The sequence below is a fragment of the Eurytemora carolleeae genome, unplaced genomic scaffold, assembly GCF_000591075.1.
Source record: "Eurytemora carolleeae unplaced genomic scaffold, Eaff_2.0 scaffold96, whole genome shotgun sequence".
NCBI lineage: Eukaryota > Metazoa > Arthropoda > Copepoda > Calanoida > Temoridae > Eurytemora > Eurytemora carolleeae.
In genome coordinates, this window is record NW_019396134.1 from 423,226 (window position 1) to 444,706 (window position 21,481).

Genomic DNA, 21,481 nt, shown 5'->3' on the forward strand with positions numbered 1-21,481 from the left:
TTACCAAATGTTTGATATATTAAAATTAATATTTTATAATATTTTTTCTAATGGAAGAATTTTTTAAAAAGAATTTTAATCTTGTGTGAAAATACACATAAAACCTTGACTTTTAAAGGACTACATTTAAACCTGTTTGCATTTATCTGAACCGTGAAATTAATCGTAATTTAAGTTTATTTCTAAAAAAATAATCAATTCCGTTAAAAAGAGGAAATGCATTTAAAAATCTATATTACAGCCCCATTCCATGGATAATTCCACGGGTCCAGCCAAGAAACCGTTTATTTGGGAGGAAGTAAGGAGATAAATCTAATGAAACATTATTAAAGGGACTGTAAGCGTAATTTCATGTGACCCTTCATGCAAAAATAGTAAAACCCGATTTACAACGAAACCCTGGAAATCTTAATCTGATCAAAAATATGAAAAAACCCGTCGTTTTCCTGACTCAACACGTTTTCATTTCTGTAAATTTCTCTATTGCTGTAAGCAAGAAATGCGCAAGTCACGTTTCCAAAGAAACCACTAATGAAAATAGTTACAGCTTAAATGAACAAAAGCATGGATATTTCATTCATACTTGATCAGACGAATCAGACAAAGCTATTCAGGGTATCATTGTAACTGTATGATTACCATTTTTGCATAGAGAGTCACTTTAACTTACGTTTACAGTCCCTTTAACGGGTACTGTCCGTCTAATTTAAGTGACACGCCCCCTTTGAAGAATTGTATTGGCATTCACAACGGTACCCTTTCATCCATTATCTGACAGGAGAAAGATTTCGTCGTTTTTCAGTCTAAAAAAGTCACTTTTTAGGAAACGTCAATTAAAAATGATCAACTTTCAGAGAGAATAAAAATATTTTTATCGTTCTCATCCTGAGGCAAAGAGCTAAAGGGTACCGATGTGAATAGGATATAGTTCAAGGAGAGGTTCCTGGGTCACTTGAAAATAAGTCAAATAGTCTCTTCAGCTTATAATTCATTTTTCAATGCTAGCTGGCTAAATATAACGCTTAAAATTCCAAAAATTCAAATTTAAACAAACCCACAAAAAGACCTTAAAAATAGTTTATTGTGGATTCCTTTGATTTTATTTTTTTTTCANCCCTTTTCCTATCACCACCACAGCTGACCCCCTCCCTTCTAACCACCACTGTAGTTAGTTTCGTGAGAGTTTTACCAAATTTAAATTGAAGCTTCTAGACTCACTTCACAGTAATTAGGTTAATCAAATTTATATTCTATTTTTTAAGCATCACATTTTTCAGATCTTACTTTCTTCCATGAAATATTTTTTAAATCTATAATATTCATTTTAAATAGGATATTGACAATTTTTCTAAGATGGAACAATTGCGTTGAGTAAGGATCGTTTGATCACGATATCCAATATGGACGCTTTTTAATTTGAGGATCAGTGCTCGATCCCTTAATAAAGAGGAGTGTGGGAAACCGAAGAGGAATTAATTATCAATTAGAAAGTCTGCAAAAGATGGACATTGGAGATCAATTTACAAAACAATTGTTCTGACTTCTGAAGATAATTATTTCATGTCTAACAGTCGTCTTCCAATTCCACATTTGTAAAGGTCACACTGTAGATAATTCTTTAAAAAATTCAAAAATTTCATGGTTCGCTAAAGGCAAAAATACATTTTGGTTATTGTTATATTGTTGTTCTTTTATCAAGCATCTAGATTTAAATTTTCCAAAAGTTTTTATTTTTAAATTAAAGTTGTTTAATATATACTAAGGTTATAATTGATGTTAAACGTTTTATTGTTATTCTAAAAAACGAGACCCAATTCTAGTTACTTCTTATAATTAATAAAAAAATCCATATTATTTCTACAACTGTGCAAGCTTTATTATATTTCATCATCTATTTTTAGAAAAATAAAATAGTTTAGTAAAGCTTTTAAACAAACTCAAATAAGTGCTTCAGTAAATCTAATATAAAATCTTGTTTTTTAGTTACCGCGAGAACCTCGAAAGGGCAATCCTTTACTTAATATTTTGGAGGTAAATATATTTACTATTTTTTCGTATTTATGGAAATTATTTTTGAAAAACCGGGGCATTTTTTAACCCTGGCTAGGCATGTAAAAATGGTAAAAATTCAAATAAAAAATTAAAGGTTTTTCTTTGAAACTCTGGTTTCCTGGAATCCCTTTAAGCGATTCATTCTTTTACAATCTCAATTTTATTTTACAATCATGAATATTTTTATTTTGAAAGTAAATTTATTTAGAATGATTCAGGATGAGCTTTTAAATTATCTAAGTTAACGTTTTTTTTAGAATAAATTAAACCTTCTTTTTTTTAAATAGAACTTTATTTTGTTTTTATTCAGACCATTTTGCATATTTTATTAAAAAGCTGGAAACGTTATTAACATTCTCTACTTAAAAAATCTTGTTTACATCATTAGCTTTAAAAAACTTTTTACATGCTTGCAATAATTGAAATCTCATTAGCATTAGGAAAATTTTAGTAAAAGTTTTAAAATCCATTAAAATTTAAAAACTGCTTTAAAGTTGGACTAACTTTGTGCATTAAAAATAAATATAATTTGGTTAATTGAAAATAAAAATATGTAATGGTCAATGGAAAATAAGAAAATCCAGTCAAATTTTAAAACATACAAATGTTTAATTAACAAATAATTTGAATATTGCCCCCTTAAATAAACCGTTCTACTATATTCCAACAAAATATAATATTAAAGTATAGACTCTTAGGGAATTATGAAAATCTGTGAATCCTTGAAATATTTCCCGGATTTCCTGGAATTGATAATTCTGAACAGTTCGTTCTTTTAAAAATCCTCCAAATATCATATTTTTACTCATTTTCCTATTTTACAGGGCTAACAAATACCTTCGAGTAAATTGAGCTCTAATGAGCAGAAATATTGGATGTTGGTGAAAACTTTGAACTTATGTAAAAACTTTAGCCATTAATTTAAAATTTAATTCAGAATGAAAATTGAGAGAGTTAATAACGATGTTGAAGTTTAAATTTGTTATAAAATTTTTATTATATTATACAAAAAAAAATGCAAAAATTGTCGACATTATTTAAGAGTTATTGTATATACGTATGTTAGTGACAGTTAATTCTACGTGTACTGAAAGCATTTGGAAAAAGGCCTAACATTCCGGTCGTAATTTTGAAATGAATTGTAAAAGTTCAGTGTCTTTAGTTTCAAATATTCTTAAATCAAATTCTTAAAAGTTTAAAATTTGTTTGTTTGTTCAGGTAGAAGATCCCAAACTGATTGTTTCCTTTCATCTGATGGGTCAACTCAGCCCCTTAAATAATGTGATGGAGAATCCTTTAGGCACAAATTTTAAAATATATCTTAAACGTTGAAAATAAATTGTCAGATTTTGATCCACGCCAAACTAAAGTAAATCAGATGTTCAATCATAACTCCTCCCGAATAAATTAGCTTTCATACTTGAAACATAAAATCAAAACTAGAGGGGCTTAAAGGTCACAAAGTCGCATAAATTGTACATCCTCTTTCCGTTCAGTTCTCAGATGTTTTAGTTATTCTTAAAATTATGATCCTTGATTCTAACATTTTATTAATTTAATAATTTATCAGATTTAGACTAAATATGTATAACAAAGTGTTAGACAGATATTCATTTACCCAATCAGAAGCCTGAAGTACCCTATCCAGTCAATAGGAGAGACCCGGCAAGTCTTAAAATATTTCCTGAAAAAAAAATGATTTGTTTTATTTTGTGTTCACAGTAAATCAAATGGATGTTCACCTAGACCTCGCCAAACAGGAAAAAAACGCATTAAAAAAAATTTCTAAATTTTTTTTTAAAAAGTTTTAAAATTTGATATTTAAAAGTTTTTATCAAAGTTTTTTATGTGATATGATACTTTCTGATTCTTTGTGACAGGAAAGTAAAATAAATTTTGTTTTATACTTTTGAAATGTCATCTTTTACTTTTGCTGAAGTGGGGAATATTCAGAAGGAAAACTTGAAATGTTTTTTTTTTCTTTAGTTACTAAAATCTGCTCAAGATTTGAACGCTACGGAGGGATATCTCTTCAAAAATCTAGAAAAAGATGGTACTTTCATATATAATTTTACAATTAAATAAACTGTTTATCTGAATACAGTTTTCAGGTGACCCTCTAGTTCACGTTCGATTCACAACATTACCCTTGTAACCTCTATCTGAGTAACAATGTGGATGAAATCCCTTTTTTTTAATCGCCAGACAATTTATTGTGATGTCTCTTCCCCTCTTTACTTTTATTAATAAACCATGAAACTGGTCAATTTTTTAAAGTGTAAAAAACTAAGTTTTCTCATTGATTCTTGAAGAGATTTAACGAGCACTGATGTGAATCTAGCTTGACAATCTTTAAATCGAGGGTTACTTGAAATTACATTATCAGTCTCAATTAAGGAACTATTCCCAATATGCTTAATAATATGTCCTTTCTTCAATTCACACATTATAATAATTTTGAAATATTTCCTAAGCACCAATTTTCGTGCTTTATTTTTCTACATGAAAGGTGAAAACAGATATTTTCAAACACATAAAACAGGATGTTTCTAGACAAAATGGAAAAAATTGAGGATTCTTGGGAGAATCCCATGGTGGGAAAAAGTTATTTGTTTTTAATTTAGAACAGAAAATAAACATGTTGGAAAATGTACACTTTTGTGTTTGCTATTCTACAAATAATTTGAGTCTTTGCCTTAAATTTGTGTAATCTTTATATCTTTGCAACCTGGCAGAGTAAACGTTAGACTATTTGATGCAACGAGGGTCAAGGAAAGATTAGGGTTTAGAAAACCAGAGTTTGTGAAAAATACTCAATTCTTCTGGTATGTTTTATTTGTCTAAAACTGGTTTTATTTTCAGCGGACTACCCGTATATAAACTATTATGTGATAAAGAAGTCCCGCGACCAGGCCGGACAGTTTTATACAGAAAACAAGCTGGTCAGCCATGATACCCTCTCCCCTACCCGCCTAGGATATTCTGTTAACCACAGTATGGATCTGTATGACGAGGTAAGAGAATATTAACTGTAGACAGTATTTGAAGTAAACCGCTTTTTAAAGAGTGCTAGGCCCGATTCTCAACAGTACCCTAAGAGTTTTATCTGAGCAACAATGGGAAAGATATCGTCGTTTTCCCATTTGAGAAAGTGTTGAATTCTGTCAATTATGTAGTACATTTAAACTTCCGGAAGACATAGATATCTAATTCATTCTTGATCAGGCTTAGATTTTCAGAGTACCATAGTGAATCGGACATGTGATTCTGCATCTTATTGGTATATATTGGGACTTTACACATGTATTAAACCATAGAGAAAGGAATCTTCCCCAGCAATTCTGTTAGAGAGGTTCATTGTGTACTTTAGAGAGCTGTTCATTGTGAAATATCAGATGGATTATGAGATATCCGTCTTCTATGTGTATGAAACATAAGCTAAAATGCTTTTCTAAAAAATTGTCCGTTTCTTTGCTATTGCTGGGGTGAACAAAAATACTGTTTTCATTTAAAGTTTTTGATTGAAAAGAAGAAGAATAAAAGCATTATCCTCTGTACAAATATTAGCATGATGTTACATCTGTTTTTTCTAGGTGTTTGGCTTAGATTCCTTGTTAAAAATCTAAGAAGTAATTTTTTATCTTTTAATTCAAAAATATATAAAATATCTTCCAAATGATTTTTTTAAGTCAAGAAGTTTCAAAGTAATAGTGTCAAAAATCAGAATGTTATGCTTAAAAAGTCTTTCAATAGTTTCTCAATTGTCTTTCCATTGTCTTTCCATTGTCTCTCCATTGTCTCTTCATTGTCTCTCAAGTGTCTCTCCATTGTCTCTCAAATGTCTCTCCATTGTCTCTCCATTGTCTCTCCAATGTCTCTCCATTGTCTCTCAATTGTCTCTCAATTGTCTCTCAAGTGTCACTAAATTGTCTCTCAAGTGTCACTAAATTGTCTCTCCATTGTCTCTCAATTGTTTCTCAATTGTCTCTCGATTGTCTCTCAATTGTCTCTCAATTTTCTCTCAAGTGTTTCTCAATTGTCTCTCAAGTGTCACTAAATTGTCTCTCAAGTGTCACTAAATTGTCTCTCAAGTGTCTCTCAATTGTCTCTCAATTGTCTCTCAATTGTCTCTCAAGTGTCACTAAATTGTCTCTCAATTGTCTCTCAATTGTCTCTCAATTGTGTCTCAATTGTCTCTCCATTGTCTCTCAATTGGCTCTCCAATGTCTCTCAATTGTCTGTCCATTGTCTCTCTATTGTCTTTCAATTGTCTCTCAATTGTCATTTTTAGTGGTTCTTCCGAATGTATTTATATTTGTAAAGAAAAGTGTTGGTTTCCAGATTAACTGCAGAATACAATCTGTGTTTATTGTAAACAATTACAGGTTAATTGATTTATACAGTCCCAGGGTAGGGGGAGAACACTGATTAGTGCAAACAAACGTAATTTATCCCCCTCCCCCCTACCCCCTCTGCTAGGGCTGGGAAAAGTTCCGATAACGAGACAGACGTTTTTAAAAATTAACGGAAGAGTCTGCTAACGAATGGCAAAATAGTTAATTTTTAAATCGTTAACAAACGAAAATAGCTGTTTTTTAAATAGGAAAATTAACGGCTGAAAAAAAATTGCTGAAACTTGCAGAAAATAAAAGATTTTTTTTGTATTTTGATGTATTTAAGCAATGTCATCTAATTTTCTCCTCTGCACTTAATTGTTAAATTTTAGAATTTTATGCTGTTTGATGTGTTTTAACGTGTTTTGATGTTTATGCATGTTGTCTTCAAATTCTGCTAGCTTTTTGCATAAAATAATCGTCAATGGTTCGTTAACGCCCTAGATGATATAGAGCTCGTGAACGAACGATAGATTTTAATTTTAAAAAACAAAAAAGACGTTTTGTGTTAACTATATATAATCACCCACCCACCTAGTGATTTAATCTAAATTAGGGTGTATTTACTATTTTGCTGGCCTTGAACATATAATTTTGCATTTAAAAACATTGAATTTTATTTTGGCCGGCTAGTCTGTTTGATGTTAGACTGCAGAGAATATAATATTACATTCTCCAATCTAGATTAAAGAAAAAGGTCAAATTTATGCAAAATAACTGGTTTAACAATGAACTCTCGTAGACCCTTCTTTTAGGTTTTAAACTAAAGTAACAGAAAAGCTTTATTTGGTTGCATATTAGAAATACAAAACTTGCTTTTTCTTCTAAATAGCTTTTCAAAAAGAGCTGTTATTATAAAAACCATCTAAGACATAAATATTTTTCACATTTTAATTGTTTAATTTGGTCAAAAGTCATTTACCCCTGGGGCCCGGGGGCATTCAATATCATCATGAGAAGCTCCTTGATATAGAAAATGCGCTGAAAATTCTTCTATTTCTCTTGAAATGAGAGAAAGTTTGTTAATAAGTTTGGTTTCAATCTACAATCTATCCATGCATATATTAAAATTTACTTCAAATCTCAGATAGTGCTGGGCAAAGTTCCGTTAACGGAACGAAGGTTTTTGAAAATTAACGGAAGAGTCTGTTAACGAACTGCAAATACCGTTAATTTTCAAACAGTTAATACTGTAATACACCATTAACGGCTGCGCCGTTGACGATTTCTTTAACTGTTAAAGAATTTTTCGAAGATTTGTACTGTTAATAACGTAATAGATCGTTAATCACTGGAGCCGTTAACGATTGTGGAAATTTTTTCATTAACGTCGTTAATAAAATTGAGATCGTTAACAAACGGTAATCTAAAAAAAAAACAGCAAATGCTGTTAACAAAACCAACGTTCCGTTCTTACCTTTAAAATTATCGGCAACCTGAAATTTTTCTTTTTTTACGATTGGAACTAACCATCAACGAAACTGCCTAGTAAAATTTGGAACGTACCTAGCCCTGTCACAGAAGTTTTTCATTTTCAATTTGTTTGAAAACTTTACACAGATATTTCTTAGAAATTGTAAAAAAAAAAAATTAATTTTCTGTTATCAATGAGTTCTAAACTTGATAGTTTTAGAAAGTAAATCGCTTAAAATCACTGTAAACTCCGGTTTATTTCAAGTACCTGACTGAATTTTAAGCAGCTGAAGCAAGCTGTACAGTACAGATACAGCATATATCAGGCAAAGCGGGACAGTACGCGAAATGAAAGATCACCTTCCAGTGAAAAATATGACACCCCTCCCCCCCTCACTTGCTGTTTCCTTAAAAAGAAGGTATAATGGAAGTAAATCAACAGTTAGAGGTTTGAACTTCCAAGCTTAATAGAATAAATGTATGTACTTGTAGGTTTACTTTCTATAGATTTCTATGCACTATATTGCATGAGATTCTGTGGATAATCTCCGCTAATTAAGAAAATAAAGGGACTGTTGGCTTCAAATGACCTTTTATTAGTAAAATGGCGGATCCGATTTACAAATGAAGGATAACAAACTCATCTTTATTTATTTACAAAAACGTTTTTTTATAACTTTGTTTTTCAAGCTGTTTTATTTTAAAAATGTTTTATTTCTGGTTTCGCAAAAAATATTTATTTTTAAAGCATAAACTAGTGTACACCTTGCAGTTTCTCGGTAATTTGTTAATACACCATTGTTAATCGTGCATGCCAATCTAAAAGTAAACAGTCACTTGAAGTTATGCCTTCAGTCATTGTAAAGTGAAACATTTAAGCCTCTCTGGATCAGAGCCGGTGATTTAAAAAATTCGGGAAAATACGGCTCGGGTTTAAGCTGTCGTTGTCGTTGGGCCTTATTTACGGCTTTAGCTTTCGGATCCAAGCTGCATCTTATTTTCCACATAGTTGAGTTCAAAGAATCCCAGCAACAGTTTTAGCCATGCCACCATTTCAGAGCCGGCGATTAAAAACAATCAAGAAAATACGATTCGGGTTTAAACTGTCGTTGGGCCTTATTTACGACTTGAGCTTTTGGATTCAAGCTGCATCTTATTTTTTTGAGTTTAAAAAACCGGTTTCATATTCTATTTGGCGGGGTTTCGTGGTAGGAATTGGCGCATTACGGGTTTTGATGAGAATAAGACTCAACATTGAGACTTATTCTCCACTAAAACCAACCAAGGTTGGTTTTACTTTCATTGGGCCTAACTTCTTAAGTCAAGCCGAATATCTTGCAGCTGTCTCTCACGTGACCCAAGCGGTCGTCAGAGTTGGGTCGAAGATCGGGTCTTAAAGTTGGGTTTAAGGAATTACGGCTCGATTTAAATCGCTGGCTCAGAATACAAATTATTTTATTGCTCCCTTTCTAAATTTCGGATTGAGTTGCTTTTATGTTACATACTGATTATATTATAATTTAATTAAGGCAGTGTTGACGCAAAATAAAGAGTGATTATGGGGCAAACCCGAATTGAATTTGGAATCGTAAGGTTTTCATCTTTTATTTTTATAAAATGTTAGATTAATAATAAAATTGTAAAAAACACTTGTCGCTAACAGCTAAGTGTTCTCCAAATTAGGTGTACAAATTATTTAAAAAAAAATAATCATTGTAAAAGTGACCCTAATTTAATTTAGAATGTTTCTATTGCACACAAAGTAAAGGATCTGTGCAGGCACTTTTATGAATATAATGCTCTCCTTTTCAAACTCAAAGAGTTGACATTTGGAGATTAGAGATTAAAGTCTGTTGATTCAAATGTTGTCAGTTTTTATGTAACTAAAGTTCAAACGGATCCATTCTGGTCCAGCATTTTATTTTCTATATTTTTTGCTGGTCTGACTTTCTGCATTGCACGCACAGAGGAAATTGAATTTTTGAAAATAAAATCGTATTGAGAGAATTTTATTCCATTCATAGTTCAACGTTTTTCCTTATAAATGTACCCGTCCGACGTTTGTACTGGTCCGACGTTTGTACCAGTCTGACGTTTGTACTGGTCCGATGTTTGTACTGGTCCGACGTTTGTACTGGTCCGACGTTTGTACCGTCCGACGTTTGTGGGTCCGACGTTTGTACTGGTACCATTCTGAAGCCATAACCCTTCCCCATGGATTATCCCAATTTGAATAGAAACTAGGTTAGGAAAAACGTTTCCTAAAAAAGTCCACTCACACAACCTAAATTTCTTAATCAAATAACATTTCCCTGGTTCTAACGAGTTCCCCAAAGGCAAATTGTCCAAAATGAATTAGTTATGATCGGACAGAGATTACTACTTTATACATAGTATATATAGACAAGTTGGTAGTGACATGAATTTAAAAAATAATCTTTTAATTGCATCATATTTTTGATATCCATATTATTTCCATCTTTTTTGTTATTTAATTTTACCGAGGTATTGATTTGGTCGAATACAGAGTAGAATATCTTCGCAATATTGAGGATGTATATGACCTATCATCAAGAAAGAAATCAAAATTTGCAAATTTAAAATGTCTAAGCTTAATCGGTTCAAAAAGGCAAACGTTACAGAAAATATTTAACCCTGAATCCGAATATCATGCAATACCGAGGCTCTCTCCCAATCATTGAAAATGTTGAAAAGTAAAATATCACAGATCCGGGAAAATGAAAGTATATTTAAAAATGTCAGACTGACTTTTAGAAAAGATCTGAAAATTTTCAGATTTCCGTTAAATGGACCTGTCTTAATTCTTTGATGTTTTTTCAAATCAAAAAGATCTTATTCTGTCTCCAATCAAACAAATTTTGAAATATCGAAGGAAAAACAAATGATCTGTATCTCAATCGATCCTAAGCCTGAGAAAAAATAGATTTGATTACTAGTTTACTGCATCTGGTGCAATAGAACTTAAATATAATTTTAAGTTGAAGCTGGTACATAGATGCATTTATTTGTGTAAATAACATTTCATATTGATAATTACGTTGGTTGTCCCCATAAACTCTGAAATAGGGAGACACATGAGTAACAATACTTTAGTGTTTTTGATGTTGTTAAATTGTTTTACCAGACACTTATTGAATCACCAGTTAAGTGAAATGGGTCTGTTTACACTGCACAATTGTTGTGTCCCATGCTCATTTGACTGTACAGTGATAACCAGAAAACAATGGAATAAAATTACGAGCAATTAGCAATTTAGAGTCATAATTTGAACCTGAAAATCGTCTTCCTTTTCCAGAGTTTTCTGGTTATCACTGTATAAATTCATAACTTGAGTCTACACGCCATCTTTTATGTTATTTGATTATATTTGTAACATACATTGTCTATGCATAACAGCTGTCAAAAACGAATATTTGACACTGTTAGATGCAAAGGGATTTTATTTGAGAACCAAATATTATGTTTATGCATCAATAAACAGTGCAAAGACAGTTTTGCAGCTAGCTTGGGATTTAGGATCTTTTTCTTAAACCCTTTCCCGGTTGGGCTATTTTCGTCTAATAAAGGGGGGGGGGGCGATGGCATGGTCTTGGCTGATGGAAGCTTTTTTGCTAACTTATCTAATAAGCGCATAACTATATGACTTGATTATCATTTTTATGTGAAATTTTTTGGAAAAAATTGACAACGTCAAAGCAGATTTGTTTTAATGGTATATGGAATAAATTCTAACTTGTTTTTTTCTTTAAGTTAACAATTGTAAAAGAATGATTTTTTTTGTAAGCTTTGAAAAGGAATAAGGATGCTGAGCGTGTTATAATAAATATTTTAATATTTGTGTCCGTAAATAACATTGTGTCCTCACATTTTTCATTCAATTGCAATATTGAACCAATCAGAAGTGAACAGTAATATGTTCAACTCAATTAGAAGAAACGATGTTCGCCAATTCTCATGTTCGACAACTCGAGCACAACGTTTGTAATTCTTAAAGTAGCACATAATGAGATTCATCAAGTGTAAAAAAGAAAAGTAAAAAAGTAAAAAGATAAAATTGAAAAAATTAGAACTCTGAATTATGAAGATTATTTTATAAAGTCAGATTCTATCTTTAAAAGGTCCAGTGAGCATAAGACACAGCAATTCACTAAATTAGTGATTTCATAAGTGTCTAGTGATGTTTTTTATGTAAGAACATCAAAAAAGTATTGCTATAATGTCGTCTTCATATTTCATTGTGTTCTTGTTATCACTGTAAGTTTACACCATTAAGCTGTAAAGATTCAGAGCTAGAAATAGGGGTTAGAAAATTAAATGTTTGAGGATAATAATCAGTTTCTCTATTCCTTTATGAAAGATTTTGTTCAGGTAGCAACAATAGCCAGACCCCCAGTTGACCCGTCACACAAGCAGCCTTCAACACTAGCCACTGGATATATCATATGTATATATCAGGTATAGTATTGTATAGTATTCCCAGATTGTGTAAGCTACTTAAAAATCCCAATTGTTCTGATCATTTTATACCTTCGTCAATTTTTGAGTTTATAGAATACAAATTGATATACTATCATATCATCTACGATCAAAAATCAAATATGATTTTATATATATACTATCATATCATCTACGATCAAAAATCAAATATGATTTTATATGTTGTTTAAAATTTTTCATGTTTATTAAGGCAAAAAGCATAAACTGAGATATTCAATCAATCGCAAAAAGTAGTTGAACTAGGTTAGGATGGTTATATACCACTTCTCTATTTCGCTCTCGACCACATAAGAAACGTAGTTCAGTTATCCGTGCTTACCTCTACTCATTTTCGCTATTTATCATATCAAACATTACCGATGTCTTGCTTCTAATAAACATTATTTTGATCAATGTTAACTCTGGGTTATTTTCTCAATTAATAAATCATACTTAGATGAACTATACAAGGATTAGTAAAGGTTACTTTAATCAGTATAATAGGTCACTGTAATCAGTATAAAAGATCACTATAATCAGTATGGTATACAGAGTTACTTACAAAAGACGAGACTGTAAAGACGTATTAAAGATTTCCAGGTTATATCAAGTAAACAGAAAAGTTTACAATTGCAATGGAATCATAAATAAGTAAACTGCAGAAAGTACTAATTCCAGACGTACAAACTGTAAGCTCTGGTGCATTTCAAGTATCGGGTCGACTTTTAATCAACTATAAGCAAGCTGTAAAAAATAAATAAGGCAAACCGAGACTTGTACGCCAAGTGAATAATCTAGTGTAATTTCTGTGATACAGCTAGTCGTCTGTAGTCTCATCCTTTAAGAGTAATTTGATAGGTTTCTATAATCAGTAAATGGGTTAAAAATAAAGTCTTTTTTTAAAGGAGGGTCCCAGAGTCCCTTATAAATATAATAATTAGGAGATATCTTTTTACGAGTAATTAAATGTTGAAATGTGTTTCAATAAAATTTGCTAGCTTTTTATATAGTAATATATAGTGTTATATAGCATAATTTTGTGCATTTTAAAATTGATTTCTTATCGGTGTTAAATTATGTTTTATGGACACCCTTTAGTTTAGAACTACATATATAGGGACACCCTGTAGTTTAGAACTACATTCTTGAAAATATTCTTGTTTTCTGAGTTGAATTCTAATATTTGTCCTATTGCAGGTATTTAAAGGAGATGATGGGGAGAAATTTGAAAGGAACTGGCTTTACTGGACAGGTATAGTTATTTAGTGTACTGGACTGGCATAGTTATATAGTGTACTGGACAGGGGATAGTTATACAGTGTACTGGACAGGGGACAGGTACAATTGTTTATTCTACTGGACAGGTGATAGTTATATTGTGTACTGGACAGGGGACAGGTACAATTATCTATTCTACTGGACAGGTATAGTTATATAGTGTACTGGACAGGGGACAGGTACAAATTGTAGATTCTACTGGACAGGTATAGTTATAAAGTGTACTGACAGGGGACAGGTGCAATTGTTTATTCTATTGGACAGGTATAGTTATATAGTGTACTGGACAGGGGACAGGTGCAATTGTTGATTCTACTGGACAGGCATAGTTATATAGTGTACTGGACAGGGGACAGGTACAATTGTTTATTCTACTGGACAGGTATAGTTGTATAGTATACTGGACAGGGGACAGGTACAATTGTTGATTCTACTGGACAGGTATAGTTATATAGTGTACAGGACAGGGGACAGGTACGATTGATAGAGTAATGAAGAGGTATAGATGATTGTACAGTGCGATACTGAAAAAATATACATTACCGTACAGTAGAGTACTGGAAAGGTATAGTTATTTATTGTACTAAACCGTACAGTCCAGCATTGGACAGGTATAGAGTACAGTTAAGTATTGGGCAGGTACAGTTATTTAAATTGTGCTAAAACTGTACAGTACTGCACTGAAAGGTATATAGTGCTGTATAGGTATAGAGTACAGTGTAGTACTGTAAGTTATTTAAACTGGTTCCAAAATTTATGTTTGCTGCATTAAACTGGACTCTTGGTAAATCTAATATTTCTGCTTTATTGCCAACACATTGCTTTGACCTGGAAAGAGGGGATGGGGTGGGGGGAAGAAACGTTTGAAGGAAACCCTTATTTAACCTTATTCCTGCTAAAGAGGGGAGTTAATTGAACCCCCTCCCCCATTTAGTTTTTTTACATAACTTAAAAAGTATTGGTCTGAGGCTGTTGTAACTTTATGACTTTTCCTAAATACCCATAGCCCTCCCTTTAGGTCTAAAACCAGGCTTTTATACTCACTGCCTGAGTCCTCAGGCACACTGCCTGAATGACTAGTTTTTTCTGTAGCAAACTAAACCTTTGTTTTGATCCACTTTTAGTTGTCAGATTTTGATAGTTTTTAGCTTTTTGGAAAGTTTTGAAATGAGGAAACAAAAAGCACAAATTTTGCAAAGAAATTTTTGCAAATTATTTGTATACAAACAATCCGTAAAAGGAAATTTGCACATTTTAGTTTTTCTTAATTACATATCGGTTATTTTGAAAAATGTTATGCATATTTGAAACGGCATGGTCAAGGGCTTTTCAAAAATGTATATTTTGGACAATTTTTTTGCAAACATTTAGAGCGCAAGAGCTTTCCATTGATGTATCATTTGTCATTTTTTGGACATCAAACATGGGATTTAGAAGGGGGTCAAATTGATCTCCCCCCCCAGTGTATCCTGGTTTTCAAGAACCCCAGCAGGGATCAACTTTGAGCAGGGATAGGGTTAAATGAGAAATGAGAAACAAAATTCTTATTTTTTTTCTAATTATTTTGAGAAATCCAGAGTACAGAGGGGAAACTTTGTGTTCCCGTTTTGACAAGCTTTAATTTACGTTTTCTAATAGTTAGTCCATAAAGCTAGTTTACAAACATCAATCAATTCTACCTTGAAACTTTCATCTGTATGGGCTCAACCATTGGGTTCAAGAAATCCACCAAGGGGAGATAATGAATTTAATTATGTGTTTAACTGCGCAAAAGAACATTATCATAAATTAATTAAACATTTTATTACTGCCAGGTGCCAGAATGCTGTATAAAAATCTCCCCCGCAATGTTGGACTGAAACGACTGACTCTTCATAAGTCTGCAACGGGTCCTAACGTAAACTACATTCTTCTTGTGGAGTGTAGTCACTTCTTAGATAATATTAATCAGGTAAAATCAGAAATTTATTTAGAGTTTAATTGAACAATTGAATTCTTTTAGCTTTAAAAATTACTCTGAATTGTTTGTAAACAATAATTGTTAATGAATATTGTTAACGAAAGCTTTGCCCGATTTAAAACGATACACTTAAAAGCTTTGTCTGATCAACTGCAAATCAGATATTCCATATTTTATTTGAATTGTCTATTTTCATTTGTGGTTTCTCTGCAAAATTAAGCGGCGCATTTGATCACTTCAAACTACGCTAACAGTCACTTAAAAAATTATCAAAAAAAACTATCCGAAATATAAATATTTTAGGCTGCCAACCTTCTACCTGTTTTGCGAGCTAGAATATGCGGATACACGGGAATATTCAGGTGCAGTATATAGCAGTTATTTAACCCTACCACACCAATCTAATGATAGCTAAACATGCCTATCTAGGTAGAAGTAAACATATCCAGTCTATCTAGCTAGAAGTAAACATGTCCAGTCTATCTAGCTAGAAGTATACATGTCCAGTCTATCTAGCTAGAAGTATACATGTCCAGTCTATCTAGCTAGAAGTAAACATGTCCGGTCTATCTAGCTAAAAGTAAACATGTCCAGTCTATCTAGCTAGAAGTAAACGTGTCCAGTCTATCTAGCTAGAAGTAAACATTTCCAGTCTATCTAGCCAGAAGTAAACATGTCCGGTCTATCAAGCAAGAAGTAAACATGTCCAGTCTATCTAGCCAGAAGTAAACATGTCCGGTCTATCAAGCTAGAAGTAAACATGTCCGGTCTATCTAGCTAGAAGTAAACATGACCGGTCTATCTAGCTAGAAGTAAACATGTCCAGTCTATCTAGCTAGAAGTAAACATGTCCGGTCTATCTAGCTAGAAGTAAACATGTCCGGNTGTTGTAAAGTAGAACAGTACTGTTGTAAAGTAGAAAAGTACTGTTGTAAAGTAGAAAGGTACTGTTGTAAAGTAGAAAAGTACTGTTGTAAAGTATAACAGTTTCTGTTTAAAACAAATTATTGTATTTTGTACACTGAAACACAATTAAGCAATAAAGAAGCTTAAAAAGAAAATTTATTGTTGAATTAAATAAAATTTATATCTTTTTGACATTCGTTGAACCTGCGTACAAGAAATATAACGCTAAATGAGACTGTTAACGTAATTGTAATGACCATAATAACCTTAAATTTAAAAAAATAATAAAAGGTAGTTTAGAAATGTAGGAAATATAGTCTCTGACAATTTGTATTAGTAAAACTTTATAAACAAAACGAAATTAATTTTAAACATTTTCTATATTTTTTTGATTTAGAATTGTAGAATCGTTCTGACACGAAGGGGCTCCTGAAGCTGCCCCCTCTGGCTGGGGGTACCCTGGAGCCCCTAATACAACCCATCTGGAACCAACTCCAGTATCACCCCCACCAGTAAGTTTATTATATAATTTTTTTAAAAACATTTTTTCCACTTCTCTACATGTAAAAATCAATTTTTTAATGTGTTTTGTTACAGAATTCAACCTTTTTTTTCGGGGGGGGGGGGGGATTTAACATGAAATGTAAAACAGGTTTAACTTTTAATGGACACTTTAATACAAATTCTATTTTAACATTATTTATAACGAATGTAATATTGTATATAAGTTTTCGGGATAGAAAATCTAAATAACTTGAATTTAGGATTTTCTCTAATTTTCAAAATACTATGTTTTCTAACTGATTTTTTTCAGGAAAAGAAACCGGAGAATGGAGGATTTTTCGCTTCCCTTTTCAAATCTTAACACTGCGGAATGTAAAAACATTGTTTACGTTGTGAAAAAAATATGGCGCCAAAAAATTACAAATGGCGGACCTTACATATCATGTTGCTCCAACAAGAAAGTGATAAAGATTCATGCTGTAACATGAGAGGTTACTTGTGCCTGATTCCCTTTTACCGGGAAAACAATCGCCTTCTCCTTCTACGGAGATAACACGTGAAACTCACGAGTTTACAGAAACTTAAGTTTTGTAATTTTTAATATTATTTTTTTTTATCCCAATCCCTCGATTCACAAACACATTGTAATAAAACTCGTCACATTTATGCTGATTCGAGTATTCGATATTACTTTTAAAAATATGTTTACAATGATGAAGTCAATGAAAAAACATCTTGTCACTGTCCAAAAATACAACTCAGGAATTTTAGCAAAATTGAAGGAAAAAATATTGAGTTGATGTTTGTTTACATTAGAAAAATAACTCAGCCTACCTCCTCAAATATAATTTACTTGGCATCAACATGTTTTTATTTGCACAAAATTAAAACGACATTCACCCCCTTACCTAACCTAGCCCCGCCCCCACCCCTTATTTGTGCATATCCCTGACATAATATTTGTGCGCGCCAATCTATATTTTTATAAAATGCTTGATTTGAAAAATAAATTTATACCGGTGCTGCAATTTGATTTTTTAAAGCAAGGGCATGGTTTGTCTACACAAGAAAAATTTAAACGTCTAATTCTAATGAAATAAGGGTCAAAGAGTGCTGAGAAAGTTAAACCCTATCCAATTTTGGGGTTTTTCTCCATAACTTAAAAATTGTTTGTAGAAACTTCTTCACTCTGTCAGTCCATAATTGAGAAAAAAATGCATACAGGGTAAAATTGCAAAAAGTGAGGTTAAAAAATAGAAGAAACAAAAGTTTATTTTTACAAGTATACACATATGTTACATATTTATGCATCCATGTTTCATGGACTTTTTAAACACAGGGTGTCCCACAAAATTTTGCAGTAGATAGACGACTTGCAGAACTTAATATTGATCTTAGGCGTTGTCACTAAATATTTACCTATTCCTGACATTTAGGGATGTTAACTTTTTCATTTTTCAGAAAAACAATCGTTTCGTTATGAAAACGACGACGAAAAATCGAAAACGACGTTTTTGAAAACGATCGTTTTTTAAAAAGTTCGTTTTTTAAAAATGGTCGTTTTTAAAACGATCGTTTTTCAAAACAATCGTTTTTCAAAACGATCGTTTTTTATAAAATTGGTCGTTTCGTTAACGATCGTTAACGACGAACCTTCGTTAACGATCGTTAACGACAACCCTTCGTTAACGATCGTTAACGACGACCCCTTCGTTAACGATCGTTAACGAAGAGAGGAAACCGACCTGAAGGGCATCTGTACTTATCATTAAGTAGTTTTAAAGAAAATATCAAGGAGTTTTAACTCCCCCACAACTGTGAAACTTCATGTAAGACGACATTCATTAAAGTTGCATTTTCAGATTTCAATTTATGAAACAAACCAAAAATTGTCAAAATCTAACAAAATCCTCCGGTAATATTGTAAGCAGGAAAAATGAAGACCACATTGTCAGGAGTAGGATTATTTTGTGATTATAAACCAAATTTTAAAATTAAGTTTGAATTCTTTCACTGATTAAAGACGATTATTAAGTCGTTTTGCTACTGTCATGTTCTGTAGGACACCCAGTACATAAATCTTAGTTCGTAGCTCAAACAATAAGAAAAAGTTATGGGGCCGTTCAGATAGAATGTTTCAGAAAAAGGTTGCTCCTGCTTGATAAAAAAAAATCTAGAGGGGTGGCGCCGATCTTCTAAGTTATTAAACCTTTATCTGAGTAACACAGAGGAAGATATTGTTGTTTTCCAATCTTTTAAAGTCATATATTCTGGAAAATTAAATTTTTGTCCAGCTGCTAAAATTCCTATTTAATAGAGAAACTACAATTACAGGGATATTTACTTCATTCAGACTAAGGATTAATTATAGTTCGGTTGTGAATATCTTAAAAGTAGGATCACTTGACAATATGTCGATAATCCCTTTAAAACAACCCCTTTAGTACAGTTCCTTTAATGCAGTCCCTTAAATACAGTACCTTTAAAACAATCTCTTTAATACAGTACCTTTAAAACAATCCCTTTAATACAGTCCCTTTAATACAGTACCTTTAAAACAATCCCTTTACTACAGTCTCTTTAATACAGTCCCTATAATACAATCCCTTTAATACAATCCCTTTAATACAGTCCCTTTCATACAGTCCCTTTAATACAGTCCCTTTAAAAAAATCCCTTTAATACAGTCCCTTTAATACAGTCCCTTTAATACAGTTCCTTTAATACAGTCCCTTTAATACAGTATATATATATATATTGTTACGATTTAATAGTGGTCGGAGGGAAATATAAAGTCTAGAACTGATGTGAATAAGTATACAGAGTACTAATACAGAGTAAAAAATATATTTACAGTATAAAAAAAAAGAAAAAAATATACTAAAGAATTGAAGAAGGCCGAAGCTCTCTGGCAGACACTCCGCCTTTCGTCCGCTTCATATGACGGGTTAATCCCCTTCCTTTCGATTCCTCGTGACTACTAACTCCCTGTTTCGGTTTTAGCCTCGCAAACCTTATTTTTAGCTCCCTCCTGTGTCTGAGTCTTGTGGCCTGAATTGGCGTGAATTTTAATTAGAGAGTTTAACTGCGGCTTGAATTTGCCATGCGTTGAAAGCATTCCATGCGTTGAAAGTATGATTTCCAGATGGCATTTTTTAACGGACAGACTCTGAATACACTATGCACGAGGCGACTTATCATCCGCCCCACTTTCTATCTGACCTAGAGCTATATACACAATTGACCTAATAAGCTATCATGCTTATTGGCCGGACTACTTGCAATCTGAGCTTAGCTCCGGGTCCGTATGAGGACTAAAGGGGTTGCATCAATAGAACTATCCAATCTGAGCTTAGCTCCGGGTCTTTATTAGAACTGAATGGATTGCATCAATGGACCTATCCTTATTCCGAGCTATTGAGCTCCCACTGGTTACAATATATTTTTTAGTATTCAAAGAAATAAGAAGAGATTTCAAAACATCATTTTTAATCCGCGTGGCATTAACACAATAACAGCAGTTTTCCAATTAACACAATCACAAACGCAGTCTTTTAGTTTTTAAAGTGGAGATATTAAGTAATTTTTCAAGATTTTAATTGTTTGTATCCAATTAACGTCAAAACGGCTGAACCGATCCGGCCCAAATTTGATGTAAGCAAAGAGAATAGAACATATATTAGAGGGGAATTTACTAGAAAAAAGTGAAAAACGGCCATTTTGTTGTACTGTTTCCATACTGCAGGTGTACTTCACATATTTATGCTATATAACCTTTTGGGCCCTGGAATATCATTTTATAGAAAATCTAAAATTATCGTTAAAAGAAAACCAAATTATGAAATAGGCTGGTTTTATAATTGACCAATGATCATTTCACATAAACTCTATTCACCTATTTTTATTCACCTAATTCATTATAAAGTTTATTTAACAGGTTTAAAAATTTCGAAACTGAAATGAATAGTCTAGGGAACATACTGTATTAATGTACTCTACTGCACATAATTTGTGAACATTTACGTGATTTGTACACTTTGAACTCCCTTTTAGGCTGAAAGGGACTGAAAAAATTCATACCGAGAGATTCTTTAAATTCCTCTCTAATATATATTCTATTCTCTATGGTTGTGGGACCTCACATAACCCCAAGAAAGTTTTATAAATGCGTGAAGTTTGTTGGCATTGTTTCATCGAAGAGAAAATGCTGTAAGAGTAAGATTGAGCATCAATTTACTTTGAAATAGGAGAAATGAAGTAGAAACCCAGAAACGAATGTAATGAATATCGTCTTTAAATAACTGAACTTTTCCTTAAAAATAGAAAATGAACTCTTTAGAAGAGATATAAGAAGAAATAGCGAAAAGAGAAAGCTAAAGATAGAAAGTGTGGGAGTTACAACAAAAGAAAACAAAACTTTAGAGGGACGGCAAAAAAAATTTATTAAATAAGGTTGAGGAAAAACCTAAATTTATAC

General features: G+C 32.2%; 1 protein-coding gene across 1 annotated transcript in view; it reads left to right on the forward strand.

The window, feature by feature from the left end:
* Window positions 1-18,032, forward strand: part of LOC111695967 (uncharacterized) — a 59,342-nt gene extending 41,310 nt beyond the window's left edge. Inside the window, exons 9-19 of the mRNA XM_023465460.1 lie at window positions 1,984-2,031; window positions 3,271-3,352; window positions 3,775-3,812; window positions 4,039-4,105; window positions 4,915-5,066; window positions 12,249-12,335; window positions 13,554-13,608; window positions 15,449-15,585; window positions 15,898-15,956; window positions 16,898-17,012; window positions 17,315-18,032. Of these exons, the coding sequence (XP_023321228.1) occupies window positions 1,984-2,031; window positions 3,271-3,352; window positions 3,775-3,812; window positions 4,039-4,105; window positions 4,915-5,066; window positions 12,249-12,335; window positions 13,554-13,608; window positions 15,449-15,585; window positions 15,898-15,956; window positions 16,898-16,916 (744 nt within the window). The 3' untranslated portion in view covers window positions 16,917-17,012; window positions 17,315-18,032. The remainder of the gene's footprint in view (window positions 1-1,983; window positions 2,032-3,270; window positions 3,353-3,774; window positions 3,813-4,038; window positions 4,106-4,914; window positions 5,067-12,248; window positions 12,336-13,553; window positions 13,609-15,448; window positions 15,586-15,897; window positions 15,957-16,897; window positions 17,013-17,314) is intronic.
* Window positions 18,033-21,481: the final 3,449 nt, after the last annotated feature.